This window comes from Crassostrea angulata, chromosome 1, assembly GCF_025612915.1.
Source record: "Crassostrea angulata isolate pt1a10 chromosome 1, ASM2561291v2, whole genome shotgun sequence".
Classification (NCBI taxonomy): Eukaryota; Metazoa; Mollusca; class Bivalvia; order Ostreida; family Ostreidae; genus Magallana; species Magallana angulata.
Genome location: NC_069111.1, coordinates 56,861,467 through 56,878,801, shown reverse-complemented (window position 1 = coordinate 56,878,801; position 17,335 = coordinate 56,861,467). Strand labels below are relative to the sequence as shown.

At 36.9% G+C, this 17,335-nt stretch overlaps 2 protein-coding genes across 2 annotated transcripts; both read right to left on the bottom strand.

The window, feature by feature from the left end:
• Window positions 1-210: 210 nt before the first annotated feature.
• Window positions 211-7,149, bottom strand: LOC128180102 (pyrroline-5-carboxylate reductase 2-like). The gene is made up of 6 exons (XM_052847970.1): window positions 6,986-7,149; window positions 5,871-5,935; window positions 5,314-5,493; window positions 3,679-3,891; window positions 2,369-2,461; window positions 211-1,921 (listed from the first exon to the last, which is right to left on the bottom strand). The coding sequence occupies exons 1-6, from the start codon at window positions 7,092-7,094 to the stop codon at window positions 1,655-1,657; spliced, it is 927 nt and encodes a 308-aa protein (XP_052703930.1). The 5' UTR covers window positions 7,095-7,149; the 3' UTR covers window positions 211-1,654.
• A 4,134-nt stretch (window positions 7,150-11,283) lies between these two features.
• LOC128185303 (pyrroline-5-carboxylate reductase 3-like) lies at window positions 11,284-17,150 on the bottom strand. The gene is made up of 6 exons (XM_052854934.1): window positions 16,930-17,150; window positions 15,054-15,118; window positions 13,928-14,107; window positions 13,520-13,732; window positions 13,313-13,405; window positions 11,284-12,571 (listed from the first exon to the last, which is right to left on the bottom strand). Exons 1-6 carry the CDS (start codon window positions 16,994-16,996, stop codon window positions 12,266-12,268), a joined length of 924 nt encoding a protein of 307 aa, XP_052710894.1. The 5' UTR covers window positions 16,997-17,150; the 3' UTR covers window positions 11,284-12,265.
• Window positions 17,151-17,335: the final 185 nt, after the last annotated feature.

Here is a 17,335-nt window from a genome sequence, read left to right as displayed (position 1 = left end):
CTCATACAAAAATACAGCTGTTGTTATCCCTCATAAATGAAAATTAAATCTTACATTAAAACCTTTGTTGCTACTGACACAAAATTTTATCCAATATCCAACCAAATTATGTATAGCAGCATCGATTTTAAACTGTTATCACTCAATTTTTGGGGTTTTTTTGTTTAGGTGTTTATGTACAAGATCTCTCATAATAAAAACATGTGAATCTCAATCTCAAAAACTTTATTAATTTTTTTGTTATTAGATCGAGATATAACTTCCTTTGACTTTGTCTTGGTAGTTTATGTTGGCAAACTCTGAACAGGATAAAGTTCATACAGAGATGACATGCATAGCAACAAGTCACAATCAATGACTTGTAATACAATGTATTCACATCTGTTTACAAATATCTACTTAAAACTTGTATTGAAATTAAATTCTTTTTCTGTACAGTACATTTAATATATTATATACAACTTAATTAATACAAGTACATGCCTGATAATATTTGTTCATATACAACAGAGGTTTTCAGTGACATTTCAGTGCTTTCAATAGAGATTCACACATTCATTTAATGCCTTGGGACTTGAATACAAATACATGTAATAATTAACATTATGCTGATTCGCACTTAACAATCATCAAATGCATGCTAGCACTAATTATTACATTCAGAACTATTGTGTTTAAATTTTAGAGTGTAGCACACACTTGTCTAACATCATGTACCTGACGTAAAAAATAGACCTGGTATACATGTTGCCAATTATTTTTGTAATTGCAAACAAAAACAGAACAGACTTTGAATCCACCTACGGATTCAGCATACTGTGGAATCATTTAAATTAGTGGGCGCCAATTTTCGTGGATTGTGGGTTTTTTGCTGGATCATGGGGATGTAATTTCGTGGAAGCGTCAGTTTTCAGTTTCAGTAAAAAAATAAAACTTTCAAAATATGTTTTCGTGGAGGATTTAAATTTGTGGGAGATGGATATCCACGAATACCACGAAAATTGAGCCACCACGAATTCTAATGATTCCACAGTACATGAAAGTCTGACAAAAGTTACAAGGGTAAAGACCTCGTAAGTTGTCAGAACCTGTGTCCTAACCATTTGTATATGTAAATGTATCATATATACGGTATACAATAAAACATGTTCAAATCAAAAGTTACAACCATAAATCAGCAACAGACCTCTGAACACAAGACCAACATTTAAACAAGGAACAAATTCTTAAATGTTCTTAACATTTAAAATCATAAAGTCGTACCCTGAGTGTAGTTTCTGTAACTACGTCAAACACAGATTTGTACACTTCCAAAATCAAATAACGTTATAACTGTTCTATTTTCATATGCAATTCATTGACTGGATTATGTGACAGAGTATCTGGTGTTAGCAATCCTTCTTTTTAAAGTATGAATGCAATTTATTGATGATGAAAAATAATATATGTATGAGTGATGATAAAAATTTTGATAATTCAAATAATCTTCTGAAAATTCTTGTGACATAAATAATTATTCAAAACAAAAATGAACAAAACTAACCCCACAAATTATATTTTGGCGTAGTCGCACCAAGCTCTCAATCAGATATATACCAGTACAGAGCTTGGAGAGGGCAGGAATGCTGGGGATGGTCTTTGAGATCCCCTCCCCTCACTGTGTGACCCTCAGGGGCTGACTACTGCTGCTTTCTACATTTGGCTGTTCCCGTAGTAACACGGTCTGCTGTTTCTGGCTCTCTATAACTCCGAGTTCCTTCGCTCGGTTTGTGGCGGTCTCTACTGCTGTAATTAACGACGATCGGAAGCCGGTCTCTTCCAATTTGTGTATGGCAGCTATAGTGGTACCCCCTGGTGAACACACTTCGTCCTTGAGTTGTCCCGGGTGTTTCCCTGATTCAAGCACCATTTTTGCAGCCCCCTGTACAAACAAATGATGAGGATTTAATACCGGTAAATGATTTCTCTCAATGAAACATCTTTAAGTTAAAATATCTTTGTCACTGTATACTATTAAATTTTCAAATGTTTTAGAAGCATGTACATGTATGTTGCTTTGTAAAACATCAACTAAGTTATTATATCCATTGTCACAAAGTTATTAATTAATTGGGTAACTCTCAAAAGTTTCTTCGACATCATCGTTTTCTGATATCTGAATGTGATGGTTGTAGACTGGGTAAAGTAGTAAGGATTACCTCTCATTAGACATCACTGTTTCCTGGTATTTTGTAGATATTATGGGTAAAATACTACTACATTTCTTCCTTCATAATCTTTTCTGTTTTTATAAATATTTTGGGGATATTTCTGCTTCGTCTTGTAGGACATCCTAGTTTTGTAAACGATTCCCGAAGTGAGCACTCACCAGTAATGTCTGAGCGGCTAGCTTTTGGGCGAGGTCACGAGGTAGTCCCATCTTAACACCCCCATCAGCCAGAGATTCAATCGCCAGGAAACCCTAAACAAACAATGAGTATGATTAGAACAGGATATGTAATGATCAACAGTGGCATATAGAAATATACTGTAGATTTCCTAATTCAAAGCAAGAAATTAATATCTGTGTAAAATCGCAAAAACACATCTTGAGATTTTAAACTTCCATTTTATTTTGACAAATGCAACTAAATGTAACTATGATAAAAAAAATTTAGCATTCATAATTTCATATCCTCACAATTTGATGCAAAACCGTTGATTCATGAAATGAAGTACCTTTGTAATATAAGGAATCTTCATTATCATCTCTGTTTTCCTCTTTTTATGTTTTTGTTTTCAAATATGGAAATCTTTCTCACTTATATACATGCATTTGTGTACAATCATTTCTGTGACCTTAGTATCTTGTTGCCTGTTGAGACCTCTTTATGGTAAATAAATGACTTGTTTAGAGTCTCACATATTTACCAGCTGCTAGAGCATGTAGTATGCAAATATTTGTTCAGAGAACTTTATATTTACAGTGTGTCTGGTCACTTCAAAGGTAAAGATTAAGTAACAAAGTACCACAATAATTCTACACAAATAAGAGGAAACTGTTTAGACATTGTTATCATAGCAAATTCATGTAACCAACTGTAAACAAGAATTTTTATTTACATAGAAGATCTGATTTGATGTTAGCCTTGTTCAGGGAACCGGATTTCAAAAAATGAATGTAGGAGTAGGACAATTTTCTGCAACATATCAAACTGTAATTAGTGTTACTGATGAGAAAATTTGTACAATTCAACCTATTTAAATTTGTTTATGTTATATAACCAAGCATATTACCAGAAGTCCTTCATTCACATAAGATACATGTAGTACAAAAGAGTTTCATCCAATGCCTTTAGCTAGGGTCACTAAGCTCTTAAGCACTACCTGTACTTTTATATGATAAACATTAAATGTATACTGTGCTTATTAAGTTCCCTCCATGACCCCTAGCTTTAGCCAATAGTCATAGTCATTGAACTTTTTTATCTTCTTTTACATGACATAGTAAACTAAAGTTATACTCAATGGTTACCGCCAACTTACCGGTACTAGCCCTACTGTCTCAAATTATAGTTATAGTTGGTTACTAGATATGACTTACTAATTCTACTTAGCTATTAATTACTACTTTCAATTGATAAAGTTCACTAAAGTTTCATCCAATGACTGCTATATATAGTGCGACTGGTCACTCACATAGGCGGGCCCGCTCCCACTCAGCCCCGTGACCGCGTCCAGCTGTTCTTCTGTCCCCACCTCACAGATACCAATGGTCCGGAACAGCCCCTGGATGAGCTCCCTGTCCCCCTGGAGCACTGATGACCCCGGGGCGATGACCGTGGCCCCCGTCTGTACAAGGGCGGGGGTGTTAGGCATGGCACGGATCACTCGTGTTTGTGACGGAAGATTCTGAATAAAAAACAACAATGTTAGAATAGAAGTACGAGTAGAAACGTTACATGTTGGTGGAGCATGGGTCACATGTGTATGACGATAGAAACGTTACATGTAGGTGGAGCATGGGTCACATGTGTATGACGTTACATGTAGGTGTAGCATGAGTCACATGTGTATGACGTTACATGTAGGTGTAGCATGAGTCACATGTGTATGACGTTACATGTAGGTGTAGCATGAGTCACATGTGTATGACGTTACATGTAGGTGTAGCATGAGTCACATGTGTATGACGTTACATGTAGGTGGAGCATGGGTCACATGTGTATGACGTTACATGTAGGTGGAGCATGGGTCACATGTGTATGATGTTACATGTAGGTGTAGCATGAGTCACATGTGTATGACGTTACATGTAGGTGGAGCATGGGTCACATGTGTATGACGTTACATGTAGGTGGAGCATGGGTCACATGTGTATGACGTTACATGTAGGTGGAGCATGGGTCACATGTGTATGACGTTACATGTAGGTGGAGCATGGGTCACATGTGTATGACGTTACATGTAGGTGGAGCATGAGTCGCGTGTGTATGACGTTACATGTAGGTGGAGCATGGGTCACATGTGTATGACGATAGAAACGTTACATGTAGGTGGAGCATGGGTCACATGTGTATGACGATAGAAACGTTACATGTAGGTGGAGCATGGGTCACATGTGTATGACGATAGAAACGTTACATGTAGGTGGAGCATGGGTCACATGTGTATGACGATAGAAACGTTACATGTAGGTGGAGCATGGGTCACATGTGTATGACGATAGAAACGTTACATGTAGGTGAAGCATGGGTCACATGTGTATGACGATAGAAACGTTACATGTAGGTGGAGCATGGGTCACATGTGTATGACGATAGAAACGTTACATGTAGGTGGAGCATGGGTCACATGTGTATGACGATAGAAACGTTACATGTAGGTGGAGCATGGGTCACATGTGTATGACGAAAGATTCTGTATAATGAAATACCATGGAATCTTTAGATTTTGTGGTGGCTCAATTTTCGAGGAAATCATTGGTTCCTCTCAACCATGAGTTAACATTCTCCATGAATTAATAAATCAGGGATATTAAGTCATATTTCCTTTTCAGATATAAGATAAAATACAAAATTACATCCCCACAAACCTGTAAAATTCAAGCAATCCATGAAAATTGGTCCTCACGAATTTTAATGATTCAAAGTTTCAAACATTAACATACAGCAAGTAATCCTGCTTACAGCTGTATGTCATATTAAATGAATACTTAAAGACAATAAACCACTGACAAATTGTGACCACTAATGAATAGTGACCACTAACGAATTGTGACTATATAATAACTAACAGATTGTGACTCCAGATATCAGTAGGGAGACAGCTTACTTTTTCCAGTGTTTCCAGCGTGACTCCTGCTGCTATGGACAGAAAAAGCTTCTCACGCGTCACTTTACTAGACACCTCTTGTAGAATTGGGGACACCACGTGAGGTTTGACGGCTATGATAATTAGGTCACTGTTTTCAACGATCTCAAGGTTACTTCTGGAGATTCTGACACCTTGTTCCTACAAAAAACATCACATAATGACAAGTTTATTTACTGTCAAAATTATTTTGATCTTGCACCAACCTGAAATTCTCATTTTGATAATGGTCTTTGAGTCAAATAAATTCAAATCTTTATTCAGTAATTCTAGTAAATGTTAATGACAGATCCAAAAGCAATGTACAAATAAGTGATCAATGACACGTGTAGTTTACTTTGCTAGTGATCCTTGTACATTATTCGAAAATATCTGACGTTTTCCCTGCTTTTTTTTAAAATGGTTTTATTATTTTACATGCCAGAAAAATTTCATAAAATGGCGCCATTACAAAAACTAAGAAATTCGCCGCCTCCACCTGGAAACGGCATTCTTGGCTCTTCAGATTGCACACTTACTTTGATACAGTCTAACATCTGTGGGACTGTATCACTGGCCATTATCTTGTGTGGCTTGACAACTCCTGAAGAAAATAGGAAAAAATATTTAGGTTTTAGTTGATCAAAAATCTTTTTTTTAAAATTCATATCAAAATAAACCTTTAAGAATTAAAAACTTGAATCCTTTCATTATTATAGAAATGGTTTTTGGGTATCTATTATGTTCTAGAGCTCTAAGCAAAGATATTGTAGCAGATCAATGCAGAAAATATTATGCATCTCTCTCTCTCTTCTTCTCTCTCTCTCTATCTTTCTCTCTCTCTCTATCTCACAACACACACAAATACAAACATTGACTGCTAAGTGATGCAATACAATGTTTACAAACATATATATACCTAATGAAAATCTATAACATGAGATGGAAGCATGGTTTTAGTGTGACCTTGACATTTAACAGACCTTCTTCCCTATTGTAAAGAAATCAATCACTCAGGCCGGCAGTCTGAATTGCATCATCCTTCTTTAGCTTAAAAGAGGCTAAATGGGGGAGGGTACTTTCAATATATTCAACAGATATCGGTAAAAAATGTTTTAATTCTTGAATAATTTGTTTCGTTTTTTTTTTTGACAAATGCAAAAATAATATGTGGTTATAAAATACATGATATATATGAATGAAATTGTAATTCAATTTTTTCTTGAAGTTTTCTGAATTTTTTTTTTGTTGCAGCAATAAGCTTTAGATTTCCAACAATTAATCATGTTCATGTTGTGATGAAATACTGAATACTTTCACTGATAAACACAAGCTTTATTCTGTGATTGAAAAAATGAAATACTTTGACATAAAAAAATGAAAAATATGGTAATTTCATTAATCAACGATTTCTATAAATTAACGTTAGACAACCGAAAAATATTAGAGCTGCTATTTCAAGGATACCTGACTAAAGCATGGCAATTTATCAATCATTTTTATGTCATGTCAGCTAGAAAATCAATTGCTTTGTTAAGTTTTCAAATTGTGTACATATTCTGATGATGATGCAAGTTTTGCCTAAGGTTTATATTAGAGTGATTTCCCTTTACCGCTGATAACTCGGGTTGACCTTAAAATAAAATGTCCTCACCTTTTGAGATAAAGCCTCGACTCATAGCTTGCGCCATTCGGCCAGCTCCAATAAATCCAATGGTCATACTCTCACTGACGGTGAACCTCTGATCTTCTGTTCTGGCCATTATCGTTTGCTATTTATACGACTACAAATCCCTATGCAGCTGCGCAGCTAACGACCTTGTCCCGGAAGTTGGACGAAATGAAAGTAACGTGGAGAAGGGGGAGGGGCGAGGCTTACTATTACCTCCCGAACCACAACCGCCTATTTTGTACGATAAATTATAAAAATGGAGTACAATTTTATCATTCGAAATGCAAAAAACTATGTTCACACTCTTTAGGAAATTTGCGTTCGGAGTTCACGGAATTCAGTGGAGTCGGAAGCAAAAGGGGGGTGGGGGGGCTAAATTAATCATCATCAGAAATCTTGACAAGCAAAAAAAAAAAAAAAATCCCAAAATTCATAAAATTCCTAATCCTGGGTGGGGGAGGGGTAGTTTACCTGTAACTGAAATTTTTAATATCACTGTTATTAATATATTTCCTTATATTCATTTCAATTCCTTATATTCTACCGAAAATGTGGGGGTGGGAGGTGGCATGCAGCTTCCTGATACTTCAATGCTTCAAACATAATTTAAGAAAAAATGTGTTTGTCCACTGCACGAGAAAAAGTGGAGGGGACTGACTCCTCCCTGATGCTATGTGCCTGATGGTTAGGTCTAACTTTGCAACAACAACAAAAAATGCCGACCCCTTATCCCCCTTGTTCGATCTGACGACTATAGAATTGTTCGGTCACCGAAATAGTTTCAAGTGGCAGCATTTGGTTACCAATTTTGACAACAGGTAATCTACCAACAAACATTCAAAAGAATATAGAAATATTTGTAACTGTAATGTCTATGAATAATTTTTATTTTTTTTTTTTCTGTATCTTTTACCATTATTGTTGACTATTTTAACCTTAGTGCTCAATTTAATATATTGCATTTAATTAACAAAACACAATTCAATATTTAAGGTGGAATAACACATCATCACAAATGGCTGACCTTTGATCGAAACGACATTTCGTTTTATTAAAACGATTTTATCGAACGCAGCATGTATCTTACTCCATAGCCGAGTGGATAAACGGGCTTGTGACCCGTATACATGTATGTACATCCCGAGTTCGAATTCTAGATCTGCAGGGGCTTTTGTTGTTAGTGAATTGAAATTTTTAGATATTCATTTCTTATTCCTAAACTGCAAATATTTTGCTTATTTGCCATATGTACAGTTTAATTATCATTATATCTTTCATAATTAAATAATTTACTGTTAATTTGAGTGACTTTTTCCATGTGTGTTATTCCATCTTAACACACATGTGGGGTAAGCGCACATTTTAGCTAAGGTCATGTTTTGTATACATTGATAATTTATTCATATATTGCTGTTGATGACTTCTGTCGGGTAATGTCATTCTTTGTTGTTTTGTCTATTCCATAGCAATACTTCAATTTCCGAAAAAACACGCAACGCGGGGTACTTCAATCAATTACATACCCAAAAATTTCTGTGACAGTGACAGTACTTACCTGTTTTAGATTAATTTGCATCGCCATTAAAACATTGCATGTATAGTTTCTGTGATTCATAGATTACGTATCATGTGTAATTGTAGTTATTTAAGCATTGAATCATTATTTTTTGAAAGATGTGGTCTCATAACTGCAACGGTGTGTGCACACAAATTGAATAACGCGCGCTAGAGCGTTATGAAAATTTGTTTGCACACACCGTTGCAGTTATGAGACCACATCTTTCAAAAAATAGTGATTCAATGCTTATATTTACGTTTTTTAACAGTTGTTCTCTTTCCGCAAATATGATTTATTTCAAAAAATCTCGGCCTTATTCAACGAGTAATGCATAACTAACGGATCGAAAGTGCCATTGGAACAGCCGACTTAAGCTGACAAAAATAGTGCACAACGTTTTTAATTCTAATAACACAGTTTTATCTATCTGGTATTTAGTATACCAAATTAATTTTTGGTATGCTAAGAAATTAATCAATTGAATTCATTTAAATCTTTAAAAAAATATTTAACCATGAAATATTAATCAGCCCAAGTATAATATCAGGTCGTGATCCGGTTTGAAGTCGGGAGGAGAGTCAGTCATGCTCTAAAGGATGACTGAATGTATTCATACGCACCAGATTTGGTGATTGGGTCTTCTGTGTTATGCGTAAATATCACTCAAATCTATCAATGCAATTTAATAGGAGAAAGGAAAGTGAATATAAATATATATACCTAACTTTTCAATGATTGACATTAATAAAGAACTTCATTCAATAATGTTTTCTCAGAGGGACTCGGTTGTCGATTTGAACCGCCCCTGATTTGTGTATGATATCCTTTCCTCTTGTTTTAATACTACCGTTGTTGTGACCCCCCCCCCCCCCCCTGCATAGTCTGTCCAATCCGCAGAACGAGCCTGGGTTAGATTTATCTTAGATATTTCCTACAGCAAGGCAAGCCTTTCCAATGTTAGACTTTAGACTGTCGCTTTGTGTGGTCATGTAAAGACCATATTCTTAAGGCACATGCGCGGATCTAAGGGGATGGGGAGAGTGCACAGATGTGAAATCATATTTAATTACTTACATGTACATGTATATGAAAGAAATGGTTTTATCCCAATGCCACGTTATAATTTGACAATAACGATAATTCATATAGTTTTTCTCACTTTTTTTAAATAATCAATGGAACCAAAATACATGTATGAATAAATATTATTAAGTGGTACTGTGAAGTTTTCTCCAAACCAAGTATTATCTGCCTTTTAACTTTCACAAAAATTGAAATGAACATTGCATATCAAATTATGTATCCACCCAGCGGCCTCTGTCTCTTGATATGTCTCTTTGTTACCATGGGGTTACGTCTGAGTAAAATCTATGATCAGCTGGTGCAGACATTTTGACTAAATGCGTTTTATGAGTTTAAGGATGCGATGTCAACTTAAACAACTGTACGGTAGATATAATTAAAGCTCTAACATTATTGATGTATATGTATTTATGGGATCATTGCTACGCCTTATGTACAGCATGGTTTAAATGTAATTTATGGAACCATTTCTACACCTTCTGTACAACACGATGTATAGCATATGTAATTTATGAAACCAAATCTAAATTATAAAGATATGTCACACCAATAAAACACGATTTAAATTTAAAAAAAAAAATCATGGGATCATTTGTATACCTTCTGTCTAACGTGATGTAGATTAATTTATAGGATCTTTGCTTCATCTTCAGTACAAAATGATGTGTATGTAATTGACGAAAACTTGCTACACCTTGCTACACCTTCTGTACAACATTATGTATATGTATTTTAGGGAATCATTGCTACACCTTCTATACAACACAATGCATATGTGATTTATGGGATCATTGCTTCACATTTCTACTATACATGATGCATATGCAATATAAGGGATCATTGCTACACCTTCAGTACAACATAATGTATAAGTAATTTATGGGAGCCTAAATGCTATACTTTCGAATACAACATGATGCGTTTATTTTCTTCGTATTTCACTAGAATTTTCATTGGGGTTTGACCGTCACATTAATGTACAGAACGGTTGGAATACCGGTGCCAGATAGCTCTGTTCGTAGAGCACCTGGCTAGAGATTTAGGGGGCCCAGGTTCGATTCCCGGTCTGGTCCGTCATTATTTCTCCCATCCCGTTACATATATGTAATTTATGGGATCATTGCTACACCTTCTGTACAACACGATGCATATGTAATTTATGGGATCATTGCTACACCTTCTGTACAACACGATGCATATGTAATTTATGGGATCATTGCTACACCTTCTGTACAACATTATGTACATGTAATTTATGGGATCATTGCTACACCTTCGGTACAACATAATTTATATGTAATTCTTGGGATCATTGTTACACCTTCGTACTGTTCATGATATATATGTAATTTATGGGATCATTGCTTCATCTTCCTGTTGAATATGATGTATATGTAATTTGTGGGATCATTGCTACACCTTTAGTACAACATGATGTATTTATAAATAATTTATGGGAGCCTAAATGCTATACCTTCGGTACAACATGATGTGTTTATTTTCTTCTTGTGGAGTTTATTTTAACTAGAATTTTCCTTTTCGTAAACCCCCAACTCCCGTCGGGACCAGACGGCGGGTGCCGGATGAGATCATTATGCGGGGGGTTCCCGAATGTTAGTATTAAATTCAAAACAAAACCTTTCATAGCTTCAACACTTCAACAGTAGAACATTTAATATAATTATAATAATTCAAAACACAGAATAAACAAGGCATTTACAAAATAAACTCTAAACTAAGACAAGTGTCATTAAATCAAAATTGTAAAAAAATTAATAATAATAATACAGATGGTTACCTACAGTAACCAAAAATGTCGAATTGCTGTAGATATGATTATCACATTTTGAAACTTCGAAACACACTCGTCAAAGGACACATCGACAGATATTGACTAGCAAGATCTCGGCAGTTCCTTCACTCGGTTAAAAATAATTAGATCGGTTCATTTCATGAGCATTTGATTGACGCACATGGTACTTAAAGTCTGGCACAAATGTAGAATAAGGAACGGTAACTCCGCTTCTCTTTGGATAAAAAGTAATAATTGCTGTTTTAATATGGCAGTCCTAATTCAAGACTATTACACAACTCGTAGCTCCCGGCATTCCTGGAAACAGATGATTCGGATTCATTCCGAGAAATGGTTTAATTGCGTTGTACGTGTAGACCGCGTGTAGACATTGACATCATTGTATTGCACTCGGGATATTCCTCAACACTGTCAGACAGTGTCGCATCACAAACCGGAAGTATTGATTTAATCCAGAAAAAATGTGTTGATTTTTCATATAACTTAAAATCGATCTTTAAAAAATGTGCTTATAACAATGTCTTAATATGTTCAATATGACACGGTAGAAAGGCTTCTTCCAACGTTCTGCAGCTTCTTCTGTCTCTCATCATACAACAATTATGATTATAAATATTTAATTTTAAAAAATTGCAACTATGCCAATGTCATTAATGATAAATTATGTAAAGTGAGATGAAAACAAGATTGGCTTGGTCTTCTGATACAACATTTAAGTGGTCACATGTATCACACACCTGGGTGACACAGTCCCGCATCAGTAAAAATCCAACCGATAACGGAACCCGGAACCTAACCATCAGAAGCTTCACTGCGGCGAAGACATCTTGACCTTCTTCTCCACCTTCTCCATCTTCTTCTCCTCACTCTTCTGCTCCTCATTAGCCTGTTCGTTCTCCATCTCCTGAGTTCTCTCCTCTTGTTTCTGTACTTCTAACTCCCCCATCTCCTTGGCCTTGAGGGCTGAGGCTTCCACGGCGTCCATGATGGTCCCTCGGAACCCCCCGCGCTCCAGCTCGTGCATGGCCGTGATGGTGGTGCCCCCGGGGGAGCACACCTCGTCCTTCAGCTGTCCCGGATGTTTGCCAGACTCCAACACCATCTTTGCTGCTCCCTGCAAACATAGGAAACATAAGTCGATTACTAGTATTAAATCTTTTACTTTGTAGTAGAACAACTGCAAGATTTCAACAACAAGAAGGAGTCATTTTTTAGCCGGGCTCTGCTGAAAGCAGAGTCCTGGCTATAGGCAGGCAAATCGCCAATGTTACTATAAATAGCACAAGTAAACAAAAAACCAAACAGCGTCAAGGTAAAGCTTCCGCTATACCAAATAGTTACACAAAGAGCCACGTTTTGGCAAAAGTGTTGGAATTTTGTTTCTTTTTTTTAAATTTCGAATGAATTGTCTATCTTTTTTAGTTTTCTTATTAATAACGTGTTTTAAAACATTACTATGCATTCTGGACACATACAATGCGCATGAATTTCCATGAACTACTTTGCTGCGCGATGAAGAAATGGGGATTGAATATATAATGCTTGTTGCAAAATTCAGGCAGCAACTGTTGAACTTTTTAACTTCTACTAGACAGACATATTTTTGTTTATAGCCGCTTACAAAATTTGGTCGCTCTCTGATGCTTTGCCGACATTAAAAGCATGAGAGAGAGAGAGAGAGAGAGAGAGAGAGAGAGAGAGAGAGAGAGAGAGAGAGAGAGAGAGAGATTTTCAGTCTTTACTACACAATATGCATAAAGACACACCAAAAGAGCCCGGCTTTCAGTACTTCAGTACTTTGATTATTTAAAAGCACGACGGAATAATATAAAGCACCCTTGGTGAGGCAACTTACGAAGAGTGTCTGGGCGGCTAATTTTGTGGCCATGTCCCTAGGAAGGCCCATTTTGACTCCACCGTCAGCCAGAGATTCAATTGTTGCAAACGCCTGAAAAATAAAGAAGAAATCTCCTCAATGACTCCTATCAGTTTCTTACAGTCACGGATACAAGAGAAGCCATTATTTGTTCTTTGACCAGAATACGGTAGAACTAGGTCATACATAAGCGGGCCCGCTTCCGCTGAGTCCCGTCACAGCGTCCAGCTGATCCTCCGTCCCCACGTAACACAGACCCACCGTCTGGAACAATTTCTGGACTAGGGAGGCGTCTCCGTTCCGGACGAACTTTCCAGGGGCGATAACTGTGGCCCCCGCGTGAACTAGGCACGCGGTGTTGGGCATGGCTCTTAGCACGCGCGTCTCCTCGGGTAAATTCTGCAATGTCAAACACATAATTAAAATTAATAGGAGTTCGAACTTACCAAATTATAACTTTTTGCTTTGCACGTATCAACGTAAGAAATGGATTTCAGGTTTTTACCAATGGGTACGCTAAGCCATAAAAATATTTTGTCAAATACATGGCCATTTTATTTTCACAATCTTAATATTTTCAGATTGGTCCCTCACCGTTTCCAGGACCTCCAGAGGGACCCCGGCTGCTATGGAGACAAACATTTTGTCGGTGGTGAAGAAGTCGGAGATTTCTTGGAGGACGTCGGCCACAAGGTGGGGCTTGACGGCCATCACCACCAGATCGCATCGCTCCACCAGCTCAATGTTACAGTTAGTGGTGGAGACCCCCTGCTTCTGTTGACGATAAAAACCACATTCAAATTATTCTTCTGTTTCGATATGTATTGGAGTATACCTATGTATAACTAGATGTTAGTGATGGCCGCCTCTGTAGGTGACCAAAAAAACCCCACTTTATATCAATCATCTGTTTATATATACATCTATGTTTGATGATAATTAAAAAAATCGAAGTATTTCTTTTGAACGCTATTAAATGCCCCGCGTAAAGTGATCTGATGCAGCAGTTACGGTTTATGTTAAAATGGCAATTCTCGATCGACCACGAATCCGTAAAATGCAACTTTCTAACAACACTTACAGAACTGTAGCTCCCTGGTCGTCCACCCGAATTTTCTAAACCTTTAGCTACATTGAGTAGTAATAAAACTTTTTAACAACACTTGTTAGCAAATTATAAAAAAAGAAAATGCGTGAATGTGCGCCAACGAATCTCTGTACCTGTGAACCACCTGTAGAGAACATATCTTGTTGAATATCTAGAGATCAATTGCCTACATCACCGCTAGCGCGCGTTATTCAATTTGTATGCACATATCGTGGCAGTCTTTCAAAAAATAAGGATTCAATGCGTAAATATTTGACAGCTTGTCGTTCAGACGGAAACAATGTAAGTTTAATGCATAATTTGCCTGTGATATTATAATGTTTAATGTTAAATATTTGTTTACTGTTGTATATTACATTTTCTAGTGTGTTTGTCTATGATAACACTGCGAATGGATTTTATATAGTCCAATACATTTCACCAATGAATATTTTAATCATTCTTTGAATATTATGATCAAATACAATCGAGAATGATCAAATTTATTATAAAGCTCTTGCTGAATATTGACAAGAAATCAGTTAAAACAAAAATGTCTCCATCTTTAAATTTGGAATTTTTGGGAAAAAACACAACGTGGCACCATTACGCGACCGTAATTTACGGGTATACCTTCATAAAGTCCAGGATGGATTCTGATTGGTCACTTGCCATCATCTTCTGGGGCTTTACAATACCTACAACACAAAGCGTGAGAAATATATTGAGAAACCGGTATAATATACATGTAGGGTATACTGACCTACCGGCGGGTATAAAGTGAGATACATATATTTGTATATCATGTATAATAGAAATTATATATAGGGTCGTCGAAATTATAGTAAAAAAATTGATGCGAACTTTGAAGAGAATATTACGAACCCCTAGCAGTGTATTCAACTATTTAAAGCATTCACGACACCCCTCTCCCAGTATTAAAACTGACGACACCCGTGCAAGAACTAGCCATAACCAGAACCCTTTTTTCTGGCTCGTCAGTTTTTGATAAGTCTAACCCACCCCCCCCCCCCCCACTTTCAGTTTGCGTCAGACGCCACTGTCTAGCATGGTCTAGTAATGTCTTGTATTGTGTGGCGTCCTTAAAAGTACAAAGGGAGATACATTGTATTCTTCGACTGTCTAAAAGAAATCTCGGTTATAGACAACATAGTAACGCTGACATACTATCAGTGGCAGTGACCTACAATGTACAAGTCGGCCCGCACTGACCCAGTATTGCACGTGACGCCTGGCGGGACAGTCTGTCCTCATTCCACAGACGTCATTGACCTCCAACACTTCCATACAGGTGCGTGTATCTCCAAATGGAATCGTCCGTCTTGGTAGTGGAACACCCCCCCCCCCCCTCCGCGGATACAATTTCCAAGACTCAAGGTCAGTACATGTATATTACAGTTAACTCTGTATACAAAATTTAACATACGTGTAGACGGCCTTTAAAATCATTTTTTTTTATTCAATATGAGTTTGAAATTGTTACATGACAGTGGAAAACAAGGGTTCGATTGTTCGATGACACCAGTGCATGAGCCGTAAAATTATTTCAATCGCAATTTAACACCTGACTATTGTTGATCTCGATATTTTACAGAAGTTTTAATCGCAAGGTTCTCAGTCAGTCTTTGAACTGTGAAACGACCCTGTTATAATATTAAATCTCCAGGTAATTATTCGCCTCTTTCCATCCACCTTCGCCTCTTTCCATCCACAACCGGTTTTTTTTTTCATGAAAACCCACACAATACTGCGAAGCACAAGCTATATAAAACGAACAACGGAAACTTTTTTCCGTCGAAATAATCGACCCTGAATTGGTAACTAATGCAATATAATTTAACATTATGGTAGTTTCTAAGGGTGGGAAGTATACAAGACATCAGGCGGGCTTCTCCTATTGAGAATCAAAACCTCCGGATCCAGTTTGGGAAAAATGACCACGTAACCCACACCCACCCCTTTCGGGGACCACCGACAACTGGTTAGCAGCTGGTCAGATAATATCCGCAGTGGACAGTAAAGTGTGTGTGGGGGGGGGGGGGGCAATTTTTCTCCGTCCGCGTCACTGGTTATTTTTTTTTATTTTAATCCGAGACCCAAAAGAAAAAATAAAGTTAAAGACAGTCCTTTAATTTACACTTTGACAATCTTAATTAATCTAATTAAATTCATTTCAGACAGTAAGTAAAATTCAATATTGAGGAAATCCCACTTATATTAAGAAGAAGTAATTTATTATAGTGTATAACATGCATAATTAACAATTAAAACATTAAATTAAACATTAATTCAACACAATTAAGATAGGTTTTAGTTTTTCTTCTCTATTTCTATTTCATCAAAAAAGTGTTTAAAAGGTTTGAGCTCCAGACCAAACCAGTGAGGTCGAGACGTCTGCTGTCGCTCGATCAGCTGATCCTAATAATGAATGAAACCGGCGAATAACGGAATACATGCGTACTAGTTCACAGAAAATAAATTTACTTACCTTTAGAAATAAAACCTCGGCTCAAAGCCTGGGCCATTCGCCCTGCCCCGATAAATCCAACTGACATTTTTCAAAAATTTAATTTTTCTCCTGCTTCTTACATTGGAAGTTAAAGTTTCTGTGAGCTTTGTTTACATCTGGTTTGGGGGAAGTCACGTGGTCGAAGGATGGATCGAGCCTGCTAAAGCCGGTGTTTTTAAAAATCGATGAAGGATATCACGCGGCACGTGAATGTGCGGCGTTCTTTACTATAGAAACCAAACGATCGGGGAAACTTCCCAGCAGTGCGCGCGCAGAGCGGCATAATTTATTTTGTCGGGGAAAAGTTATATTACGTTTTAGACAAAATTTTTGTGCAGTTTTCCCTGCGTAATAATTTCCTGTAAGAGAACAAAGTTCAGTTCAA

Coding starts and splice junctions, on each gene's coding strand:
- LOC128180102 (XM_052847970.1), bottom strand. CDS start 7,094: ATGGCCAGAACAGAAGATCAGAGGTTCACCGTCAGTGAGAGTATGACC. Junction 5,494..5,870: donor AGATGTTAGACTGTATCAAA/GTAAGTGTGCAA, acceptor TGTTTTTTGTAG/GAACAAGGTGTCAGAATCTC. Junction 2,462..3,678: donor GTGGGAGCGGGCCCGCCTAT/GTGAGTGACCAG, acceptor TTGTTTGTTTAG/GGTTTCCTGGCGATTGAATC.
- LOC128185303 (XM_052854934.1), bottom strand. CDS start 16,996: ATGTCAGTTGGATTTATCGGGGCAGGGCGAATGGCCCAGGCTTTGAGC. Junction 13,406..13,519: donor GCGGAAGCGGGCCCGCTTAT/GTATGACCTAGT, acceptor TTTATTTTTCAG/GCGTTTGCAACAATTGAATC. Junction 12,572..13,312: donor TAGCCGCCCAGACACTCTTC/GTAAGTTGCCTC, acceptor CTATGTTTGCAG/GGAGCAGCAAAGATGGTGTT.